This window comes from Muscardinus avellanarius (genome assembly GCF_963383645.1).
Source record: "Muscardinus avellanarius genome assembly, chromosome: 10".
Taxonomy (NCBI): Eukaryota; Metazoa; Chordata; class Mammalia; order Rodentia; family Gliridae; genus Muscardinus; species Muscardinus avellanarius.
In genome coordinates, this window is record NC_137796.1 from 41664945 (window position 1) to 41687652 (window position 22708).

At 39.0% G+C, this 22708-nt stretch overlaps 1 protein-coding gene across 1 annotated transcript in view; it reads left to right on the top strand.

The window, feature by feature from the left end:
• Window positions 1-3602: 3602 nt before the first annotated feature.
• Window positions 3603-22708, top strand: part of URI1 (URI1 prefoldin like chaperone) — a gene marked incomplete at both ends in the record, with an annotated part of 90069 nt that continues 70963 nt past the window's right edge. Inside the window, one exon of the mRNA XM_080702452.1 lies at window positions 3603-3695. Coding sequence (XP_080558578.1) covers window positions 3603-3695 — 93 coding nt within the window. The remainder of the gene's footprint in view (window positions 3696-22708) is intronic.

Genomic DNA, 22708 nt, shown 5'->3' on the forward strand with positions numbered 1-22708 from the left:
AAGACTGGCAGTTTAGGGTGGTTTTCTTGCCACCACATGGGAGAAGAAGTGCTTCAGAATTAAACACCGCAGAAGAAAACACAAATGAGAGGAAGAAACAGACCCTTAATCCTATATATTGTACTTCTTGATCTAACCTCCCCTGAAGCTGTCACCAAACTTTTTAGCTTCATGAAGCTACAAAGCTCCTAGCTCACTCTTCTTTACTTCTCTTCTTTCCCTTCCTCCATCTTTCCTTCCTTTGTGGGTGGTAAAATAGCCATAACAAATTTTACCATTTTAATAATTTAAAAGTATATAATCCACCAGGCCTCATGGCACATGCCTGTAATCCCAGTACTTGACAGGATTGAAGGTTCGATGCTAATCTCAGCAATTTAGTGAGACCCTGTTTTCAAAATAAAAAATAAAACAGGAGCCGGGCATGGTGGCACCCATTTGCAATTCCAGTACTTGGAAGGCTGAGATAGAAGGGTTTTAGGTTTGAGGATAGCCTCAGCAAGTAGTGAGACTTTCATCAGTCTAATGAGACCCTGTTTCAAAATAAAAATAAAATAGGGTTAGGGGTGATATAGCTCACAGACAGAATGCCTTTGGGTTCAATACCTAGTAGCAATAAGTAAGTAAGTAAGTAAGTAAGTAAGAAAGTAAGTAAGTAAGTAAGTAAGGTGTATCCCAGTGGTAGAATGCCTCTGGATACCTAGTCCATTGCTGTTATGGACCTGACATTCTAGTGTACAACCAGCACGGAGATGACAACCAGCACGGAGATAGATGAATCTGGTCTTTTCAGAGTGAGGAGTGCTAAGAATAAAATCTAAAAGTGAGGTTGATGGTGAATGTTTTGGGGAGATAGGAAAGGCTTCTATGAACAGAATACAGGAAGGCCTATTTATGAGAATGGAGTTCTGAGTTAAATAAAAGCATTATCCAGGCAAAAATCTGAGAGAAGTGCTATGGTCAGAGTGATCAGAAAATGCAAAGACCCTGTAATAACTAGTCTGGCATGTTTGAAGAAAAGAGAAACTGTTTTGGTTGGCATGAGTGGCAGGGGATTTGCAAGGTGGGGAAAGTGCTTCAGATAATGTAAAATTCTAGTAGTGTGTTTGAATTTTCTAGTTGCAATGGAAAGCCATGGAGGGCTTTAACGGCATAACATGATTTAAGTATTTTAAAAGTTTAATCAAGTTGAACGTGGTGGCACAAGTTTGTAATCTAGTACTTGGGAGGCTGAGACAGGTTCAAAGCCAGCCTCAGCTAGTCAGTGAGGCCCTCTGCAGCTTAGTGACAACATGTTTCGAAAAAAAAAAAAAAAATAGGGCTGAAGGTGTAGCTCAGAGGCAGAATGCCCCTGGGTTCAATTCCCACTTATAAAAATAAAAAGTTCAATAAGCTGCTGAGCAGAGAATAGATTGTGTTTGTGTGTGAATCAAATATCTTTGGCTAAGCCCGGCCTGGTGGTGCACGCTTGTAATCCCTGCGCTTGAGAGGCGGAGACAAGAGGATCGCGCAGGTTCGAAGCCAGCAGCTCTGGCTTAAGAGACTGTTTCCTCATAAAAAAGTATAAAATAGGTCTGGGAGTGTAGCCCGGAGGTAGAAGGGCTTCCAGGAACCCCAGTACCACCAAAAAAAAAAAAAAACCCAACATATATATATATAATCTTTGGCTACTAGTGATAGTAAACTGCCTTAGAATATTTACTGATCTTTTAAACCAAAAGTCTGGAGGCAATGCGCATTTCAGGGTTGGTTGTTTCAGCTGTAAATTAAGCTCTGTGATACAGTCAAGGACTCAGATTTTGCCGGCCACAGACTGAATTATATTCTGAGTTTTGGCCATGTCTAGGTGATCTAGGAGACCTGCCTGAAATACACAAGGCTATGTACTTCTCCGCTAAGAAGATAGGTTCCTAAGAGTAGGGAAGAACTTTCTCAGAAGCCTCACTAAAACTTCGTGTTGTGCCACATGGCCATCCTGAACCAATTACTTCCAGAGGAAATGCCTTACCCCTTCCACTGGAGCTCAGGTTGGGTCAGCTTCCTAAAGGCACAAGGCTTTGTGATCTAGAGTTCAGAACCTCCAAGAGAAATGGTAGGGTGGGTAGCTGCCTGTGTCCATTATTGGGGCTAGAGTGGAAGCCGTGAAACAAAGAAAGAGCTGCTGAGGTAGCTGAGGGAGAGAGAGGATGGTGGTACCAGAGTCAGCCATAAGAGTGGTTAGTCTGATTATGTTCCAGAGGTAAGGACTGGCTCTGGTTTCCCCAAGTTGTCCTTTTTTTTTTTTTTTTTTTTTTTTCCAAGTAAATGGAAAAAGGCTGGATCCAGACTTGAAATTCGTTAGCCTGGAGTGAGGGAAGAGAAATAGGGGCAAGTAGACACATCAGAGAGGGAACTCAGCAGGTCCCTTCCAGCCCTGTCCCATCTGCACAACACTGAAGGAACAGGACCCATCCCGACCATCAGGGATTGGAGCAGAGTTAGGACAAGGCCAGCTCCATTCAGTAACGGGGATGGGAGGCCTAACAGAGCACAGAGGCTGGATAAAGACCTAGAGGAGAAAGATGGCACAGGAGAAGCCGGGCGTGGTGGCACACCCTTGTAATACCAGTATTCGGAGGCTGAGACCGGAGGATCACGGTTCGTGGACAGCCTCAAGTACTTAGTAAGGCCCTCTGCAACTCAGTGAGTCCGGTTTCAAAAAAAAAAAAAAAAAAAGGAATTAAAAAAGAATTAGGGTAGGCGTGTAGCTTGGAGGTTGAATTAGTCTCTGGGTTCCATCCCCAGACCCGCAAAAAAAAAAAAAAGAAAAAAAAAAAGAGAAAAAGGGCGGACAAAGTTAACTTTGAAAACAATCTCTTAAATGGTCCATATATAGTAACACAATATGAGTATAGCGGCTTTACATATGGAAAATCCTAATTGTACAGTAAATTGATATGTATGCAAAACATATTTTGTCTATTTTAATTCATTAAAAGGCACAGGAAAGAGTGGAATTTGCTAAAACTAAATATACTTATGAGACGGCTTCAGTGCATGAATTAAGCTCCAACCGCCAGAGGTAGCGCTGGACGGCTAGGGGAGACACCCCAGGCCGCACAGGACCAGGCGCCGCACACCCCTGCGCGCCGGCCTCTCAGGGTCCGCGAGAGCCTCCCGCCCCGCCTCCCCGCGCGCGCCCCCGCGGCTCGCACCACGTGCCCTGGGGGCGGGGCCTGCGCGGGGCCGCGCTTCCCGGCGTGCCGCGCGGGGCGGGGCGAGGGCGGGGCGGGCCGGGAGGCGCGGAGGAGGTGCGGCCGCCTGGGACGCGCGGCGGGCCCGGCCAGCGCAGCGGCGCCCCGCGCTCTCGGCGGCTGGCCTGCGGCTCGGAGCCCGCGGCGGCGGCGGCGGCATGCGCGTGTGAGATGCGGCCGCGGGCGGTCGGGACGCGAGCAGCGGCAGCGGCAGCGGCAGCGGCGAGGGCGGGCGCGGCCTCGGCCTCCTCGGCGCCAGGCGCGCGGTGCATGAGGGCGAGCACGCGGGCGCGGGGCAGCCGCCGGCCACGCCGCCTGCACAAACACTTGTTTAGGACTCGTTTGCCCCGCTGAGTCCCCGCCCCGGCCATGGAGGCCCCGTCCGACCCCGAGCCCCCCGCCTCGGCCGCGGCGCCCCTGCGCGCCCCGGAGGTGGCGCGGCTCCGCGAGGAGCAGGAAAAGGTAACAGGCCGCGCGCTCCCCGAGGCCGGCCGCGACCGCCCGCCCGCCCGCCCGGAGAGCGCCGGGGCGTTTGGGGCCCGCGATCCGGGAGCCGAGGGAAGGGCTGGGGTGGAGAAGAGCTGCGACGAGCCGTGTAACTTAGGCGTAGGATCGAGTTTTTGAACTAAGTGGGTGCACGAATTGCGGGGATTTTTCATGGGGAGGACGCCCTGTAAATCAAAGTTCACCTTTATTCTTAGCTTCTCTAAATGTTGTTAAAACGTACACTCCGTTGCTCCTTATTAGATTGCACGGAAAAGTTTTTACGTTTGTCATGATAGGCTTCGTGTGCATCCCCAGAGTTGGTAGTTTAGTATTTGACAAACTACAATTACATTTTATTAAAATTTAACTTCAGTCTCATAGTAAATGAATTTTAAACTACCAATGAGGAAAGGGAAAAGTTTTGCTGTGTGTGTGCGTGTGTGCGTGTGTATAGTACTGGGAATTGAAACCTAGGGGCATTCTACTTCGGAGCCACGTTCCTAGTTTTTGTTTTTGAAACAGATTCTAGCTGAGTTGCGAGAGTCTCACTAGGTTGCTGAGGCTGGCCTCGAACCTGCAGGCCTCTTCTCAGTTTTCCCAAGTAACTGGAATTACAGACGTGCACCTCCATGCCCAATTAAGTTTTCCGTTTTCTAATGGAATTGTATATAAAGAGGTATACTAAGAATACAGTTTTATTGTTAAGTTTAGAATTTTCCATGAATTTTCGGTATATCAGGTTGATTCTGTCTTCTGGAATATCTTGAAACTTTTGCTTTGAAAAGCAACATTGAATTAAAACCCCCTATGTCATATTGGGAGAGAGTATCATAGATTGTGGAGGGTCAGGAAGTTGCACTAAAACTAAGATTTGAGAATTCCTAACTTTTTTCTATGGAATATTCCTGTGTGAAAATGATTACTTAGAGAGTTATATCAACTAGGTTTTTCATAGATCTTGATTCCACTTTTCTTGGAAAACACTTGTTGAGGTAACCTGGGAGTCTTTCCTACTTTGTTCTGGTTGTTTTAAATTATTTTTTATATGAGGCTTCCTTTTGGGAGTCATTTTTCTCTAATACCATATACAGCTGTTGGGTTTTAAACTTTGGTAACCTCAAAAGCAAAGGTTTAAAAAACCACTTAGTGTATTTATTAAATTATAAGATATTAATTCATCTTAACTTTTTTTTTTTTTGGTGGTACTGGGGTTCCTGGAAACCCTTCTACTTCCTGGCTACACTCCCAGACCTATTTTTTATACTTTTTAAATTTGGAAACAGGGTCTCTTAAGCCAGTGGGGCTGGCTTCAAACCTGGTTATCCTCCTACCTCCTGTCTCTGCCTCCCAAGCCGGGGATTACAAGCGTGCTGCCACCACGCCAGGCTTAACTTTTTTAAGAAGAGAAAAAGTTTCTCTGAAAGAAAAGATAGCCCTTTGTGAACTTTCTTCCTTTTTGGCAAAACTATTTTTAGTTTTTGTTCATACAGAAAAAAAATGTGAGACATCTTCAAAGGATGGTGTTTCCATTGCCTTTGGCATGTAGTGGAGTTAACTTTTGTCTCTTTAATAGTATAATGTATGTATAATGCTGACTGATATGTGTTCTCCTATTTATCATCTTAATTTTATTCTGATGTTAGTGTGACTGAAATACAAAGGATACTTTTGGGGGTGCTCTGAACAGCTTGCTGTTATGGTGTCCAAACACATTTGAGAAAAGTAACTGCCTTTGCTGTTATAGCCCAGTGGGAAATTGAATTTAGTGGACACTGACCATGTTACAAAATTGTGTTGTGTTAATGTTAATTTGGAACATAATATAAAACACTTAAGTAAATAGGCAGTATTTACTTGACAGGAAGATGTGCATCAGTGGACAGAAGATTGGATAACTATTCTTTAATTATAGTTCAGTACAAGAAAGCTTTACCTAGTAAATAGTGAGTTAAATTTTTTTGTGAGGAACTTTAGACTTTAAAGCCAACTCAGTTTTAAGAGTACAGTGGGCTCTAGTACTGAAGTAGAAACATGGTGACTTTCTGAATGTGAAAGGGAAAAATGTCTTAGCTTTATATTAGTGTGTCACATTGTATTCCTTTGTATAAGCCTTGGCTTTTCCCTACTTGGGTTCAATGAGAGAGAATTTAACCCTGAAGAAAGTGACTTGAATGACTATTTTCTTGGTTTTCCGTGAAATGATGGAGAAATGAATTTATTATATATCATGGGCATCATGCTTTGTAATCTTGGTTGAAAAGGGCTTCCAGATAATGTTAAAATATTGTTCTTAACTTTTTTTTTTAAATCCAGTAAAGAGTTTTTCTTGTTTATCAACTGGAGCACTGAATAAAAGGAAAAAATAAATATCAGCAACCTGAAGAAAAGGACATTTTAAATAAGGGGAATGAATGAGCCATAGCCCCAATACATTACATCTGAAATACAGGTTCAAAATTGTGTGTGTGTGTGTGTGGGTACTCGGGATGGAATCCAGGGGCATTCTACTACCCTCTGAGCTGTACCCTCAGCTCTATTTTATTTTTAAGGTCTCATTAAGTTGCAGAAGGTCTTGCAAAGTCTCTGAGGCTGGCCACAAACTTGAGATTCTCCTGTTTCAGCCTCTCAGATAGTGGGATTACAGATGTGCACCACCACATTCAGCTCAGGTTCAAATATTTTAACATCATCTTACAGAATCAATGCTGAAACATTTTCCCAAAACCTTATTTCTTACCTAAAACTGTGTTTTATTCCTTTTTTCATCTAGCAGAAAGACGTATAAGACAAGTTTCCAGTATCTTTGTTTGTACTGGGGATTGAATCCAGGGGCATTCTACCTCATAGCTACACCCCAGTCCTATTTTTTATTTTATTTTTTTTTGGTGGTGGTACTGGGGTTCCTGGAAACCCTTCTACCTCTGGGCTACACTCCCAGACCTATTTTATACTTTTTATTAGGAAACAGGGTCTCTTAAGCCAGCGAGGCTGGCTTCGAACCTGCGCGATCCTTCTGTCTTCACCTCTCAAGTGCGGGGATTACAAGCATGCGCCACCATGCCCGGCTTTATTCTTTATTTAGAAACAGGGTGTCATTGAGTTGTGGAAGGCCTTACTAAGTAGCTGAGGCTGGCTGTGAGCCTGCAGTCCTGTTTCAGCCTCCCAAGTACTGGGATTATAAGCATGCACCACCACACCTGGCTGCTTTGTTTATAATAATGAAAAACCTGAAGATTCAGCATAAAGATATTGGCTTAATGAATCATAATAGGCTATCATGTAGGCATTAAAACTGTAGAGCAGTATATATAGTATAGATCCGATGATAAAACATACCATTGTTTTAAAAGCAAAGTTTTATTATTTTACTAATGCTTGTGAAATTGGATGAGATTTTAGTTTTCCATAAAAGATGTTGATAAAACCTATTTTTGAGCCGGTCGTGGTGGCGTACGCTTGTAATCCCTGTGCTTGGGAGGCAGAGACAGGAGGATCACGCAGGTTCGAAGCCAGCCGCGTGCGCTGGCTTAGGAGACCCTGTTTCCAAATAAAAATGTAAAAATAGGTCTGGGAGTGTAGCCCGGAGGTAGAAGGGCTTCCAGGAACCCTAGTACCACCAAAAAAAAAAAAAAAAAACCCCTATTTTATGTAATCTGGAATATTTTATCTTAAATGCTAAATGTTTTCTGAGCCTGAAAAATGATTCTTGGCTGATTTCAATGAAACCAGTTAGGCAGGTTTATTTCTTAGAAACTTCAGAACCGCTGTAATTAATTCAAACATCCCATTGGTTCCTCTTCTCCACCCCCCCTCCCATTTAAATTTTCTGACAAGATACAAAGAGGAGGGAAACATAATCTTTAATCTTTTAACTAGTTTTTTTTTTTTTTTTTAACCACCTATAGCAGTAAACTCTGGTAGGAAAATGTTAGCTACTTGGGAGTCTGCATAGATTGGCCTATGCCATAAAATCTATGATCTAGGCTTGTGGAATGTCTAAGATCTTGTTAATACTTGATTCTATTTTATAATTCCATTATACTGAAATTTTTTGTTCTTGGTTGAGGTTTTATTTTTGAGATATCTATATTTTATATCTCCAGATACTATCATCTTTTATTAGCAGACCTACTGAGATTTTATTGGAATATGAGAAAGTGATATATAATAATGATTTTATAGCTTTATTTGCAGGATAAGACTGGCAAATTCATTTGATAATTTATTATTGAATGCCTTGTGTAATTCTCACTTATAATGTCGAAATAGCTTACAATCTCCTGATAATACCTTGGAGGATCAGTGCATTATAAGTAAATATTTTAAAATTTTCTTAAAGTGAAACAGTTAATTTAACATAATGGAGGGTTTTCATATTTGTATGCTAAATTGTCACCCCTGTATTCCATACAACAGCTATTCTCTCTAAACCTGGATCTGAGTCATAGAATTTATTCAACAAATATTTATTGAGCATCTACTATATGCCATATGTCAATATATTATGCTGAGTATGCAGCAAAGAACAAAACAGAAAGTTTTTGCTCTCATGGCGATTACACTAGAGGTTTAGACATAATAGGCACATTTAAAATGTCTGATGATGTTTTATAAGGAAAGATAAAAAAGAAATAGGAAAGTAAAGGAATTATAAGGAATACCTCTTATATACACAGCCAGAAAGACTGTCTGTTCTGTTAAAGTTTTATTGAGCAGAAACCTAAAATAAGTAGGGAGTAAACTTCATAGATGTCTGAATTTTTTTTTTTTTTTTTTTTTTTTTTGTGGTACTGGGAATGGAACCCAGGGGCATTCTATTTCTGAGCCTTAATTTTTATTCTTTATTTTAAAACAGGGTTTCACTGAGTTGCAAAGGGCCTCACTAAGTAGTTGAGGCTCTCTGCGAATCTTGATCTTCCTGTCTCTGCCTCCCAAATGCTGGTATTACAAGTGTGTGCTACCATGCTTGGCTGTCTGAAAAATATTTTTGAGAAGAGCTTTCTACTTTGCATAAGTAGATCAAAGAGAGTCAAGGTGAGAGTAGTATCAAGTTTTATAAAGGCTTTGGTTTTTATTTTTGTTAGATTGAGAAACTGTTGGAATGTGTATACATTTTTTTCATACATGTGTGAAAAAAGGGAGAAGATTGCATTGTATAGAATGAATTTTATTTGTAGTAGGCATTGTGATAGGTGTTTTACAAATTTGGTGTTACATTCTTAACATTCTTAATTTTTCAGTTAAACAATTTGGGTGGCTTTTTTTTTCCTGGAACATTTTCATGGGGTATATGTTATGGTTTGGATAGGGAATGTTTACCAAAAAAAACCCCATATGGTAAGCAACACAGCAGTGTTTAGAGGTGAAATAATTGAATCCTGAGGGCTTTAACTTTTTCAGTGGATTAATTAATTTGTGGATTAATAATTTTTTTTCTTCTGGGTATTGAACCTAGGGGCATTCTACTTTTGAGCTATACTCCCAGCCTTATTTTATTTTTTATTTTTAAACTGTCTTGCTAAGTTGCTGAGGGCCTTGCTGAGTTGATGACACTGTCTTTGAACCTATGATCTTCCTTTCTTAGCCTCCTAAGTGCTGAGGTTACAGGCATGTACCACCATGCTCAGCTGGGTTAATAATATAAATGGATTTACTGGATGGTAACTATAGGCAGGTGATGTATGGTTGGAGGAAGTAGGTCATTGGGGATGTGGCTTTGAGGATTATGTCTGTCTCTGGTCTCTTCTTTCTCCCTTTCTCTTTCCTTCCTCCCTCCCTTCCTTCCTTCCTTCCTTCCTCTCTCCTCCCCTCTTCCTCTCTTTTTTTCCTGGCTGCCATGAGTTGAGCAACTTTTCTCTGCCATGCCCTGCTACCATGATGTTTTCACCTTGTAGCCTGCTGACAGTGGACTGAACCTCTGAACCTGTGAGCCACTTAAACTTTTCCTCCTTTAAGTTGTTTTTGTTAGGTATTTTCATCACAATGACAAAACAATGTTATATCTTAAGTTTTACTTATAATGCTGTTTTCCAAGGTGGTTATTACCAGTTTATACTCCTGTCAGCAGGTTTGTAAAAAGGTCCAGTTGTCCACATTCTTAACATTATTTTGTATCATCTTTTTTATATTTGTCATTCTGGTGATGATGATTGATGTTGCTTGCCTTCTCAAATCAGCTATTTGGATTTTTAATTTTATTTTTTAGTAAAATATTTGCTGATCTCTTGTCCATTTTGGGAGGAAATATTTGTCATATTCTGTTTGACTCAGTAATTTTTTATACATTTTTGATGATGTGTTTTTTTAGTTGTAGAGTATAAATTTCTTTCCTAGTCAGGGCTTAAATTGACATTTTATAATGGTGTCCTTTGATAAACTGAAATTCTTAATTTTAACAGGCATTTGCTTTATGTTTAGTTTTCCTTTTTTGGGGGTGGGTACTGGGGTTGAACTCAAGGGGCATTCTACCTCTGAGCTATACTTCCAGCCCCATTTTTGTTTGTTTGTTTGTTTGTTTGTTTGTGTGGAAACAGGGTCTCACTAAGTTGCTGTGGGCCTCACTAAGTTGCTGAGGATGGCTTCAAAACTGACATAATCCTGTCTCAGCCACCCAAATATTAAGATTACATGGCTAGTGTTTTTTGTTTTCCTTTTTTGAGGTGCTAAGGGTGCAACCCAGGCCCTCATGCATGCTTGGCAAGCATTCAACCTATTCTGTTTTAATAAGTCTTTCCTGCTAATATTTTGGACATAGTCTTCAGTTATCTTCTAGAATATTTATTGTTTTGCCTTGAATGTTGATTTTATATGTAGTAGGAGATTGAGGCCAGGTTTCATTTTTTTCCACTACATGAATATCTTGTTGCCATCACCATTTATTGGAAAGATCATGTAATGTCTCTTCTGCATTGTCATCTGTGTCATAATCAAACAGCTGGTGGATTTGTGCCTACCATTTGTGTTGCTGGCTTAACTGTAAGTTACCTTGATGCCCTGGAGTGTGAATCTAGTTGTGGTTCCTCAGAATTACCATACCTGTTTTCTCATCCTTATGCTTGTTATTTTTTTTCTTGACTTAAATCACAGCTAAGATCTCTAGTTTATAGTTGAAGAGAAGTGATAGCATGTCTCAGGTAAACAGTTACCAGTAAATATGAGGTCTACTGTGGGAAATTTTTGTATTTTTAGTTTGCTAAGAAATTTTATGAATGGGTGTTGAATTTTAGAAAAAAAATTTTAAATTGAATAATTATAGTTTATTGAAAAGAGTATATTTGATTTTTTTCACTTTTAAGAAAGGCAAAGTTGTAAGAATATGTTTACTTATATAGCCTAAGGTACATTTCATTTTGTAAGTAGTTTAGTTTTTAGAATTCATTACTGAAACAGGGGCTGCTACTGGTTGAGCTGAGACAGAAGATCTTGGCCCCTTATCTGTAGGTTACCCAGGTTCTTGTTTTTGAGAGCAAAAGAATTCAGTCCAGGAGACATAGGAATCAGTGTATGCTGTTTAGTAGGAGACAGGGAAAGGCAGCAGGAAAAGGAACTACACCCCAGTACTGTGCTGGGCCGGGGCAGCAGGGGGTACCACCTAGTCCCTCTTGCAGCTCTTCTTGCTGTTGTTGGTGTTGTTCTGCCAGTGGTTGTACAGCTCTGGAGTGGCAAGTGTTGCTACTCTTGCAGGCTGCTTCAGCTGTTGTTGCTGTCCTTTCCATCACTGCTCCTCTTAGTCTGGTTGCTGCTGCTCTACTTGCTTTGTTCTTGGAAGGCTAGCTTATGTAGCCTGGCAACTCATCTGATTGGTCCCTAGGTCTGGGTCCTGATTGGTCCTTAGATGTAGGTCTTGATTGGTCTGTTTTAGTCCCTCTTTGGAGTCCCTGATTAGTTTTCACCTGGAAACCAGGTAGGGCTGCTGGCCCTGGCTTGCCACCATTTATCACTACTTTTAAGTTACATTTTCTTTAGAAGAATTTGTGGGATTTTTTTTTCTATTTTTAATTTATTTTTTTTATTGGTGCACTGTATTCATACATCATAATGGGATAAAAAAAAAAAACTTTTGTAAACATACATGCACACATCGCCCAATTAGCTCTTTCCCGATCCCCACCCCGTTCCCTCCCCATCCCTCCTTCCCATGCTTGGCTTAGTGGTTGACATCTAGTATTATAGCAATTTATCCAAAATTAACAATGATAATCTCACATAAGTTTCATTTGTCTGATACCAAGCTTTTGATGACTTAAAGATAACATTTCAATATTTCTTTATGCTTTCTTTCTTGCCAGAGAATTTTTTTTCTTTTTTTTTTTGGTGAAACTATCATACATTTATTTATTTATTTTTCAGAAAAAAATCTAGCCTAATTTGGAATATGGACTCTAGATACCCAAAACAATCTCGAAAAAGAACAAAGCTAGAAGATGTATATTTTCTGATTTCAAACCATATAAAGCTACAATAATTGAAACAGTGTAGTACTGTTATAAAGGCAGATATATAAACCATTAGAGTTAAATAAAAGCCTAGAGATAAATTCTTCCATATATTGTCAAGTTATTTTTGACAAGGTTTCCACGAACATTTGGTGGAGGAAATAATAATCTTTTAACTAAATATTGTTGAAAAATAATAATTATATAAAAAAGAATAAAATTGGACCCTCACCTAACACCATATACAAATATTAACTCAAAATAGATAAAAGACCTAAATATAAATCTTAAGACTCTAAACTTTTAGAAGAAAATCTGGGTCATTAAACCTCACAGCATTGAAATTGGCAGTGATTTTTTGGATATGATTTCAATGGCACAGGCAACAAAAGGGTAAACAAACTCCCTAAAAATTAAAAAATATTGTATATTCAAAGACAATGTAAACAGTTAAGTTACTGATAGAATGGGATAAAATATTTCCAAATGCTATATCTGAAGGTATATTAATATTCCAAGTAGAAATCCTAAAAATTAGCAACAATAAAAGCAAACAATACAACTTAGAGATAGGAATCTCCACAGATAACCAATCTTAGTTGTCTGTTGGATGGAAAATCTTGTTTCTCTGGTTCTGGTGTGTGTTACCTATTTCTTTGTAAAGTTAATCTCTGAGTATTTTCTCTAGCGCTGGTTTTGAAGACATAAATTCCTTCAGATTCTGTTTGTCATGGAAGCTTCTTATTTCCCCATTTAATTTGATAGAAAGTTTTGCTGGGTTGGAAATTTTTGGCTGGAAGTTGTTTTCTTTCAGAGTTTGGAATATGTTACTCCAAGCCCTTCTGGCTTTCATGACTTGGTTTGGGAAGTCTGGAGTGATTCTAATTGGTTTGCCTCTGAATGTCAGTTGGCCCTTTGTTTTTGTTGCCTTTAAGATTCTCTGCTTGGCTTCCACATTGGTCATTTTGACAATTATGTGGCGTGGGGATCCTCTTCTCCTATCCTGTCTAAAGGGGGTTCTATAGGTTTCCTGGACCTGTGTATCAACCTCTTGCTCTATGTTTGGAAAATTTTCTGCTATTACTTCCTTGAAGAGATTGTTGATCCCTTTGGTTTCACTTTCTTTTCCCTCCTCTATTCCAATTATTCTTAGGTTAGCTCTCTTAAGATGGGCCCATATTTCTTCAATGTCAGATTCCTGCTGTCGGATTTTTTTTTTCTAATTTCGAAACTATGCGTTCATTTTTGGAGTGATCATCTTCTAAGAGTGAGATTCTATTCTCCATGTGGTCTAATTGGTTGTTTGTACTTTGAATTGAGGACTTTACTTCATTAATTGCATCCTTTATCTCTTTTTAGCTCTCTCTGAATTCTTTTCGAAACACTTCTATTATTTCTACAGTTATTTTCCTGATTTGATCTTCTAGAAATCTCTGAATTTCTGTTTTATTGGGTTCTGATGTTGTGGGGTTGTGGGCATTCATTGCTCCATTGTTATTCCTCTTTCCCATGATTTCAGAAGTTTGTGCCTTCTTTGGGTTTTCCCTTGGTTCACTACGACTTCACTTAAGGTGCTCTGGGTCTCGAGTCTGTGGTATCTCAGTCACCACTACTCCTTTACTGGGTTGTATCACAAAGTCTCAGACCCAGGGAGTCAATTGAGGCTGCTTTAGACCATGGGTGGTGCCAGGTTGGGCGTTCTCCTGTGGTGTGATATCTCTGCCACTGCTACTCCCTCACTGGGTCAAGTCCCTGGGAGTGCTGTACTAGGATTTCTTCTCTAGGGGCCGCAATTTGACTTACTGTTGTTGAGTGCGCCGATGGAGCTGTAATGGACTCGGTGAATTCGCTGCTGCTGCTGCCACCGGTGGCAATAAGGTGCTGCTGCCACACCCTCGGCCATGAGGCCGGCGAATTTCTTCTCTGGTTTTGCGCTCTCCTCTGAGTCCATGCAGGGTGTGCTGAGCCCAGCCACTGGGAGCTTTAGACGCTCCCTGCGCCGAAAAATCTGCCGAATCCCGCCCGGTTGTTCCGCAGCGGCTCACCTCGGCTTGCTATCTGCCGCTCGTCTCTGGAGCCTGGTGGGCTGTTGAGTGCGTTGGTCTGGAGCCGTCCGGTGAACTCGCTCCTGCCATCGGCAGTAAGGTGCTGCTGCCGCGTCCTCAGGCGTGAGGCTGGTGTATCTCCTCTCTGGCTCTGAGCTCCGTTCTGAGTCCCCCTCCTTTCTGGGGCCTCGTGCTGCAAGGGAAGATGGCGCCCGCCGCTCCGAGGCTCCGGCCGCAGCACTGCGATCTGGTTTCTTTCTGTGTCTCATTTTTCCAGCCCTCTTTTTCTCTGTCCCTTGTAATTACATTTTTTGTTTCTCTGCTGATGGTATATTCTGACTATGAAAGGCGCTGATTTTGTGCTAATAGAGATTGGTTGTTAGCGGGGCTCATAAGCTCTGCTTTTCTCCGTCGCCATCTTCCCGGAAGTCCAGCAGATTTTGTGGTTTTTAACACTCAAGTTTTAGCCAGTCTTGAGACATACAAAAAGTTAACTCTGGTTTCTTTCTTTCTTTTTTTTTTTTTTTTTTGAAGATGTTAATAAATATAGTGTTTCAAGAGAGAAAAATTCTATTTTTTATTGTGTTTGGTTGCTCCAGATTGGAACAAAAAACAAGAATGGTCTTAAAATGAAGGAAAGAAAAAAGAAAGGAGGTGCATGGAATCTATACTGCAATCATAATTGCTTGATTTTGGTTTTCTACATAATGCTTTCAGTTTGGATTTGAAAGTCTTTTAGGTTATATTACTTGCCTTTATTTCCAGATTGGCAACTCTCAATCTTTCTGGTCTGTCAAAAGGCAGTCATTTTTCCTCTTAAAATACAACTGTTTATTTTGAAAAAGTTGCAAACTACAAAAATTTTAAATATAAGTATGATGAACACTCTTTGTTTAGAGTTGTCAACTAGTTTTTTTTGTCCCATTTGCATTTCCTTTCTTTATATTCTTTTTTTCTCTGATGAACCATTTGAAAATAATTTGCGATATCGTCACATTCCAAACAATGAAGTACATATTTTATTTTATTTTTTTTGCGAGTCGGGATGGAACCCAGGGGTATTCGGCCTCCGAGCTACACCCCCTGCCCTATTTTTAATTCTTTATTTTGAAACAGGGTCTCATTGAGTTGCAAAGAGACTCACTAGGTAGCTAAGGCTGTCTGGGAACCGCGATCCTTCAGTCTCAGCCTCCCAAATGCTGGGATTACAAGCGTGCGCCACCACTTCCAGTTCGAAGTACATATTTTAGAAAAAGGTCATTCTGCTATATAATTTTAGTATACTTTTTTCAGATCTAAAGATTAACACGGACTTTTGACAAATTAAAATTTTCTCAGTTTTTCCTTTTTTATTTTTTTGCAGTACTGGGGATTGAACCCAGTGCATTTTACCTCCAAGCTATAACCCTGCCATGTTTTTTCCTTTATTTTGAAACAGGATTTCACTAAGTTGTAGATAGTCTCACTCACTTAAGTAGCTGAGGCTGGTTTTGAACCTATGATCCCCTGTCTCATCTTCCCAAGTAGGAAAATTAACAAGCATGACCACCACACCTAGCTTCCTCAGGTTTTCTAAAAATAGTCCCTTAACTCTTTTTTTAATTCAAGATCCAAAGATCACTATTGCAGTTGGTGATATCTATATTATCTCTTACATGTATCTATGTGATCTTTCATCTAAAATAATCCTGCTCACTTTTGTCTGTTGATATTTTTGAAGAAATCAAGTCAGTTTTCTTATAGAATGTTCTATAATTTGGAGGTGTCTAATGAGTATAACAAAACAAAGTTAAATATTTTTTTAAATTTTTTTATTTTTTGGTGGTACTGGGATTCCTGGAAGCCCTTCAACCTCTGGGCTACACTCCCAGACCTATTTTATATTTTTATTTGGAAACAGGGTCTCCTAAGCCAGCGCGCACAGCTGGCTTCGAACCTGCGCAATCCTCCTGTCTCTGCCTCCCAAGTGCGGGGATTATAAGCATGGGCCACCATGCCTGGCTCAAAGTTAAATATTTTTGGCAAAAATAATACATAGGTGATGAAGACTTCCCATTTATCATATCAGAAAATACATAATGTTGCTTTCTCTGATTATTGCTTTTGCTAAGTATTTATTTAAGGTGGTATCTGCCAGTTTTCCGCCATAAAGGTACATTTTCCATTGAGTAAGGAATAATAATACTTGAAGACTGTTCCCTAACAGCCTTTTACCACGGATGATTTTTGCCTTAATTAGTCATTATTTTGTTTATAAATTAGTGATTTTCTAACCATCGACATTTGTTACCTGGCACTTTTCTTTGAAGAAGAGGCTTTGCGGTGCTCCTTCCCCCTTTCTTAGTGTGTTATAATTGGAATTGAACTCAGAGGGGATTTTACTTTTGAGGTATTACCCTCAACCCTTTATTAATAAAAGGCTTAAAAAAAATATATATATATATAGCCAGGCATGGTGGTGCATACTTGTAATCCCTGCACTTGGGAGGATGAGACAGGAGGATTGCACAGGTTCGAAGCCAGCCTTAGCTGGCTTAAGAGACCCTGTTTCCAAATAAAATATAAAATAAGTCTGGGAGTATAGCCCGGAGGTAGAAGGCCCCTGGGTTCCATCCTCAATACCACCCAATTTTTTTTTTTTTTTTTTTTTTTTTTTTTGCTGCGGGTCTGGTGATGGAACCCAGGGGCCTTTGACCTCTGGGCTACACCCCCTGCCCTGTTTTTTTTATTCTTTATTTTGAAACTGGGTCTCACTGAGTTGCAGAGGGCCTCACTAAGCTGAGGCTGTCCACGAACCACCAAACCACTGTGAGCCTCTGGTCTCAGCCTCCAGAATGCTGGGATTACAAGTGCATACCACCACACCTGGCTTTAAAATTTTAAACAGGGTCTCAATAAATTGCTTGAGAGTCTCAAGCTACTAAGTCACTGAGACTGGCCTTGAACCTATGGCCCTCCTGTCTCAACCTCCTAGTACTGGGGTTGTAGATATGATCACTCATGGCTTATTACTCCTTTTGATATTTAGATTGTCCTAAATTTGGCCAAGGGAGCCCCTTTAGTCTCACCATTCTTTGATTATTACTTACTTTTTTTCTTGTTGTGTGTGGTACTGAGGATTGAGTCCAGGGGCGTTCTTTTTCTAAGCTACACTTCCAGTCCTATTTTTTATTTTTATTTTTAAATAGGGTCAGTCTAGGTTGATTATAGTCTCATTACTTACTGAGTCTGTCCTCAAACCTGTGATCCTCTGGTCTCAGCCTCCCAAGTACTGGGATTACAAGTGTGTAGCACCACGCCCAGCTTTTTTATTTTTATTTTTTTTTTCCTTTTTAAAGGTACTGGGGCCAACTTAGCTACTGTGCTACATCTCTGGCCCTGTTTAAAAATCATGGTCAGCTAGGGCTTCATATCCAGACATTAAATCCTTCTCTCATACATAGTTTACAGTTTCTCCTATAGTTTTGGTTATCTTTTCACTTGTAGAAAAGTTTTTAATTTTAATGTATCCAGGCTATTTTTTGTTGCTCATGTTTTTAGTGTCATCTAAGAATCCATCGCCAAATCCAAGGTCATAAAGATGTATACCTATGATTTGTTTTAGGAGTTTTTTGGTTTTAACTCTTACATTTATGTTATTGATCCATTTTGAGTTAATTTTTACATATTACTTACTGAATTTGTAAAAATTAATCTGAGATATTGTTGTCTGAAAACTTACAGTCTTAGATTTAGGTTTTTTTTTGTGGTGCTGGAATTTGGACTCAGGGGCATTCTACCTCCAAGCTACACCCCTAGCCCTATGTTTCATTTTTATTTTGAAACAAGGTCTCACTAAGTTGTGGATGGCCCATAAAATCCTGAGGCTGGCTGTGAACCTGTAATCCTCCTGTCTCAGCCTCCCAAGTACTGAGATTATAAGCATCTTGCACCATGCCTGGCTCAAATTTATACTTTCATTTTCACTATCATTATTATTAGTGTTTTGTTATGCTTTCCAATATAATAGCCACTAGTTACATGTGCCTATTCAAGTTATATTTAATATTCAAATTAGGTAAAATTTATTTTTAAAGCCAAGAAAGTTTATTCATTTAAAAAATGTCAAGATTGTTGTTTTGTTTTTTTGGTGGTACTGGGGGTGGAACCCAGAGGCTTTCTATCTCTGACTTATACTCCCAGACCTATTTTATATTTTATTTGGAAACAGGGTCTCACTAAGTTGCCGAGAGCCTCACTAAGTAGCTGAGGCTGGGTTCAAACCTGTGCGATCCTCCTGTCTCAGCCTCCCAATTGCGGGAATTACAAGCATGCACCACCTTGCCTGGCGTCAAGATTGTTTTTTAAGGTCCAAAAGTTTCAGATCCAACATCTTAAAGATGAATTCTTTTCTGTAGAATAATAGTTTAATATTTTCAAATAAAATTACATTTATAGACATGAAAGAATAATAGATTAAGAATGTCAGACTCATACCTCTAGCCTTCACTTAATTGACTAGCTTGCCATAGTCTTCTCATAAAAGTCTCTTAAAGAATTAATAGTACAGTTTTTCCAACTGTATAACCTAGTTTACTGTTTCTGATATATTTATTTTTGTGCTTTTATTGGTGCATTATAATCTCACATCATAATTTAAATCATGTTGACAATGATATACATGCACATGCTCTTGGTGCCTCCCCTTCCCATTTCCCTCCCAGTGTGGAGTACCCAGATTGACATTGGTGTACATTCACATGCATACACATAGTCTATGGTAGTGTTTCTATTAATGAACCTAAGTCTTCCTCTACCCCTAACCTTATATCTTCTTTCTGACTTCCCTGAGGTTTCTCCTTATCATCACATCTGGCTTTCTAGTGTAAAGTTTTTTTTAAGTTCTTTGTATATTCTAAATATTAGACCTCTGTCAGAGGGATAGCTGGTAAGGATATTCTCCCATTCTGTAGGCTTTCTCTTTAGGCTCTTGATGTAATATTACCTTTGATGAGCAGAAACTTTTTAGTTTGATGCCATCCCACTTATTCTTGTTTTAATTTTCTGAGCTTTGGGAGTCTTGTTGAGGAAGTTTCTACCTGTGCCTATATGTTGTTGGAGTGTTGAACCTTATCCCTCTTCCAACAGCTTCATAGACTCTGGTGTAATTTCCAGGTCTTTGATCCATCTTGAGTTGATTTCTGTATAAGGTGACAGATAAGGATTTAGTTCCATTTTTCTACAAATTGATAGTTTTTCCAGCACCGTTTATTGAAAAAGGCTGTCTTTTCTCCAGTGTATGTATTTGGCCCCTTTGTCAAAGATCAGTTGACTAATTGTGTATGGGTTAGTTTCTGTATCTTCTATTCTGTTTCATTGGTCTGTGTGTCTGGTTTTGTGTCAATACCATGTTGTTTTAATTACTATAGCTCTGTAGTATAATTTATCTCCTGCATGGTTCTTGTTACTGGAAATTGTTTTGGCTATTCTGGGTCTTTTATTTCTCTATATAAAAGTTCATGACTGATTTTTCTAGGTCTGTGAAGAATGACATTGGTATTTTGATAGAGACTGCATTGATTCTGTAGATCACTCTTGGTAGAATGGCCATATTGATAATTATTCTGCCTACTCAGGAGCAAGGGAGATCTTTCCATCTTCCAAGGTCGTCTTCAATTTCTTTAATGTTTTATAATTTTCATTATAGAAATGTCACTATAATTTTCATTTACCTCTTTGGTTAGGTTTATTCCTAGGTATTTTATTGGTATTGAGGTTATTGTGAATGGAATTGTTTTCTGTATTTGTTTCCCTATGGATTTATGATTGGCAAATAGAAAAGCTACTGATTTGTATCCCGCTACTTTGCTGTATTGGTTAATCAGCTCTACAATTCTTTTGGTTGAATTTTTTGGGTCTTCTAGGTATAGGATCATGTCATCTGCAAACAAAAAAATCTAAATTCTTCTTTTCCTATTTGAATTCCTTTGATATACTTGTCTTATTGCTTCTGGCAAGTCTTAAAGGACTATATTGAAAAGGAGTGGTGATAGTGGGCATCTTTCTCTTGTTTCTGATTTTAAAGGGAATTCCTGCAGTTTTTCCTTACTCAGTATGATGTTGGCTTTGGGTTTATTGTATATTGCCTTAATGTTGTTGAGATATGTTCCTTCAAGTCCAGTTTTTTGCAGTGTTTTCTTAACATGAATGGGTGTTGGATTTTGTCAAATGCTATTTCAGCATCTCTTGATATGATCATGTGATTTTTGTTTTTAGTTCTATTTATGTGATGAATAACATGTATTGATTTGCATATATTGAACCAGCCTGGCTTTCCTGGGATGAAACCAACTTGATCATGGTGTACAATTTTCTTGATGTAATTTTGAATGTGTATGGCTAGTATTTTGTTTAGAATTTTTGCATCATTGTTCATCAATGATAATTGGTCTGTAATTTTCTTTTTTTGAGGTATCTTTATTTGGTTTTGGTGTTAATGTAATATTGGCCTCATAGAAGGAGTTTGGAAGAATTCATCCTTTTTGATTTTACAAAGTAACTTGTGAAGTATTAGGTTTAGTTCTCTAAAAATTTTGTAAAATTTAGCTGCAAACCCATCTAGACCTGGGCTTTTCTTTGATGGCAGGATTCTTATTGCTGTTTGTATTTCTTTGCTTGCTATTGGGCAGTTTAAGTTTTATTATATCCTTTTAGTTCAACTTAGGTAGGTTAGGTTGTATGTGTTTAGAAATCTGTCGATTTCTTCCATGTTTTCCAGGTTATTTAAATATAAATTTTCAAAACAGTTTCTGATGATCCTCTGAGTTTCTTCACTGTCTGTGGTGAAATCTCCTGTTTCATTTCTGATTTTAATAATTTGGGTTGATTCTTTTGGTTAGATTGGCTAGGGACTTGTTAATTTTTTCAAAGAACCAGCCTTTTGATTTGTTGATCTCTTGTATTATTTTTATTCTTGATATTTATTTCAGCTCTTAATTATTTCCTGCCTTCTACTGGCTTTGGGATTAAACTGCTCTTGTTTTTCAGGGTTTTTGAGGTGTGTCATTAGGTTGTTTATTTGGCAACTTTTTGTTTTTCTTATGTGAGCACTCAGTGCTATAAATTTTCCTCTTAAGACCGCCTTTAGTGTGTCCCATAGATTTTGGTATGTCATGTCTCTATTTTCATTTAATTCCAGGAATTAAAAAAAAATTTCCCCCTTATTTCTGTTCTAAGGGGAGAACCCATTCCTCATTCAAGAATGTATCATTCAATCTCCATGTGTTTATGTAATTTCTTTTGGACTTCTTGTTGATTTCTAGTTTCATTCTGTTGTGATCTGAAAAGATGCAGGGAATTGTATTACATCTTTTGAATTTGCTGGTGCTTGCTTTGTGGCTCAGGATGTGGTCTATTTTGGAGAAGTTTATATAGATAGATGTGAAGAATGTGTCTTCAGCTGTTGCTGGTTAAAATATTCTGTATATATCTATTAGGTCTATTTGGTTTATATTGTTCTTTAGGTCTGAAGAGTCTTTACTCAACTTTTGTCTCGAAGATCGAGCTAGTGGTGTGAGTGGTGTGTTTAAGCCTCCCAATATTATTGTATTTGGTTCTATTTGAGGCCTAATGTCCTGAAGAGTTTGTTTTACAAATGTGGGTGCACCTTCATTAGAGGCATAAATGTTTACTATCATTATTAAAATTAGGCAAAATTTAAAAATTCAGGTTTTTTTTTGGTCAAAATAGCTGTACTTCAGTTGCTCATTAGCCACATTTAACTATGCAGTGGACAGTGCTTGATGCTAAAGATTTCCATCATCAAGGAAATTTTATTGGTCAGTACTGTTTAAGAGAGCTGCTCTTTCTTTTTATTCATATTCTGATGTGTTTAATGATTGTGAAATATCTTTGTCATTTTATTTTTGCCTTTATGGACAGAAAATTTAAAAATCTGAAATCTTTGTTTATGGGAAACTAGACTATCTTTAAAGATAGTGTCTTCAGAGCTAGGCGTGGTGGCTCACGCTTGTAATCCCTGCACTTGGGAGGCTGAGACAGGCGGATCACCCAGGTTTGAAGCCAGCCTCAGCTACTTAGTGAGGCTCTCAGCAACTTAGTGAGACCCTGTTTCCAAATAAAATATAAAATGGGTCTGGGAGTATAGCCCAGAGGTAGAAAGCCTCTGGGCTCCACCCCCAGTACCACCACCCAAAAAAAAAAAAAAAAAAAAGATAGTGTCTTCAGTCTTTTATACTTTTTTGAAAAATGATGTGTTTGTACAATGTAAGGTAACTGAGGATGATATTTCAGTGTTGGTTATGTTATCTTTCTAGGTAATTTTATAATTGTTCCTTTTTATTGTTCTTTCTTAAGCATAGGAACAATTAATTGATCATGAAATAGTTACGAGGGTGATGAAATAGCAAGATTCAGGAGAAATACAAGTCCCCAGTATCTTAGTCTGTTTTGTGTTGCTATAACAAAATACCTGAGGCTGGGTGACGTATAAAGAGATTTGGCTCATGAT